Below are 2,007 nucleotides of genomic sequence, written 5' to 3' on the forward strand. Positions count from 1 at the left end.
GTACATACAATAGAGGTCCCCCACCTCAAGTACATACAATAGAGGTCCCCCACCTCAAGTACATACAATAGAGGTCCCACCAACCACAACAAACAACAACAACTCCTCACCCCTCGCAGAGGCAGAGCGCATGGGAAGTGTCACAATTGTATTCTGCAAAAACTATGGGGGGGTAGCGCAGTGGCAGCACCAGGGTGGCCGCTGTGCATGCGTTATGACATCTGAGATGTGACATCATCATGTACCTCCATAACAGAAGTCACCGGAACTCGATGATACGTGCAAGAAGTAAAGCACTTTTTATTCAATCGTCACATGTGTCACACAGCCAACGTTTCGGGGCCACGCAGGGTCCCTTCTTCTGTGACCTAGTAACCATAAGGTAACTAGGTCACCCAGAAGAAGGGACCCTGCGTGGCCCCCGAAACGTTGGCTGCATGACGCATGTGACGATTGAATAAAAAGTGCTTTACTCCCTGCACGTATCATCGAGTTCCGGTGACTTCTATTACGGACTGCATCTGACACGGCGCCATGCGTGTTGTCACTTCGAGCACCGACCTCTCATCCAGGGTCTGTACGCTGTATGGAGTGCCGGTGATTTCGTATTATCGATATCATCATGTACCTTGGTGATGGATGCCAGCAAAGAGAGGCGGGGATATTGACCCGGCGGGATCAGGTATGCCTTCAGCTCCCCTGGTCTCTCGGGCCACAACCGAGTGCTTGACTTTTAAGAAGGGGGTGACACCAAAATGACTGTCATTTTGGTGTCACCCCCTCTGATGGTGTCACCCACCTTATGACGTCACTGGGGTAGCAAAATTAGCATTGTGATATGACATTATACTGCAGAACGGTGAGCTGTTGCGTGTATGATATGAAATGCAGACACGGAGACCTTAGTTTGCAACAGGTCCCGGTGGACCGACCTGTACCCGAAATTCGGAGAGCCAATGAGAGTGAGGCAGGGCGTGCTTTTCCCTGCCGGGTACAGCCACAGACCTGTGAAGGGTGATAAAGAAAGAAAAAAACAGAAGCCACAACATAAGCAAAAAGGTGGAAACCGACCCTTTCCTTTCACGTAATAAAACTCGCTCTGTTCTCGTTCTTTCTTCTCATTCTGAGAGAGTTCACATGGCACGATTGTAACAAGAACGAGAAAAGAGAATGCACCACGCACGCACGTCAGTTGTATGTGCACACACAGGGACCTCTGCTTTGCTGTGGTTTCCTGGCAGCGTGTACAGCGGGATTTACAGTCAGTAGTCTGTCGGGTTCAGCCAGTTTCACACGCTGAGGACACCTGAGATTCAAATTCTTTGTAACAGAGAAAGCAGAAGAGGAACAAAAAGACTTTTCACACAATTCTTCCTGCTGCAGCCGAGCAGCCGGGCCCGGACTTGACGAAGAGGTTTAGTCATCTATACCGCTGCCTCATGTATCTGGAAACCGTGCGGGGCCACATTTACATTTCCTCATCACAGGCTCCGAGAACACGGGAGCAAAAGGAGAGGCTATTGCCCAATGTAGCCGGCAATGTATTCTGTCCCCCCGCCCCTCAGCTAGGAAACTGACAGCTGGAACCCAGCCATTAAAATCTCCTTTCATTAACCCCTTCATGACCGAGGCCTTTTTTTCCTCTCCATTTTTTGCAGCCGTGTTATATTCCACATTTTAGGCCTGAAAAGTACTTTAAAAAAATCCCCAAACATGAGATATTTTCTGAAAGCCAAGACCCTGAAGAATAAAATGGCGGCAGTTGCAAATTTTTATGTTGCACGATATTAGCGCAGCTCCTTATCAAACCCAAAGATTTTGTGAAAAATGTACTTAAAAGGAGAAGTATGAGGGGGGAGGGGCTTGTCACTCACCTCATAGTTCTAGCCGACCTGTGACAATGAGACTGTCACAGGTCGGCTCAGTAGATCGGGAGGAGAGCGAACACATACCGGCGTTCGCTCACCTCTCGATCCTGTCACGGCTCTCTGCTGTGACAGGGGGAGC

At 49.4% G+C, this 2,007-nt stretch overlaps 1 protein-coding gene across 1 annotated transcript in view; it reads right to left on the bottom strand.

Annotated features, from left to right (window-relative positions):
* Positions 1-2,007, bottom strand: part of PGS1 (phosphatidylglycerophosphate synthase 1) — a 73,782-nt gene that overhangs the window by 19,196 nt on the left and 52,579 nt on the right. Inside the window, 1 exon segment of the mRNA XM_018573334.1 lies at positions 915-1,005. Within this exon segment, the coding sequence (XP_018428836.1) occupies positions 915-1,005 (91 nt within the window).

The sequence above is a fragment of the Nanorana parkeri genome, unplaced genomic scaffold (assembly GCF_000935625.1).
Source record: "Nanorana parkeri isolate BGI_ZX_2015 unplaced genomic scaffold, ASM93562v1 scaffold2339, whole genome shotgun sequence".
NCBI classification, from domain to species: Eukaryota; Metazoa; Chordata; class Amphibia; order Anura; family Dicroglossidae; genus Nanorana; species Nanorana parkeri.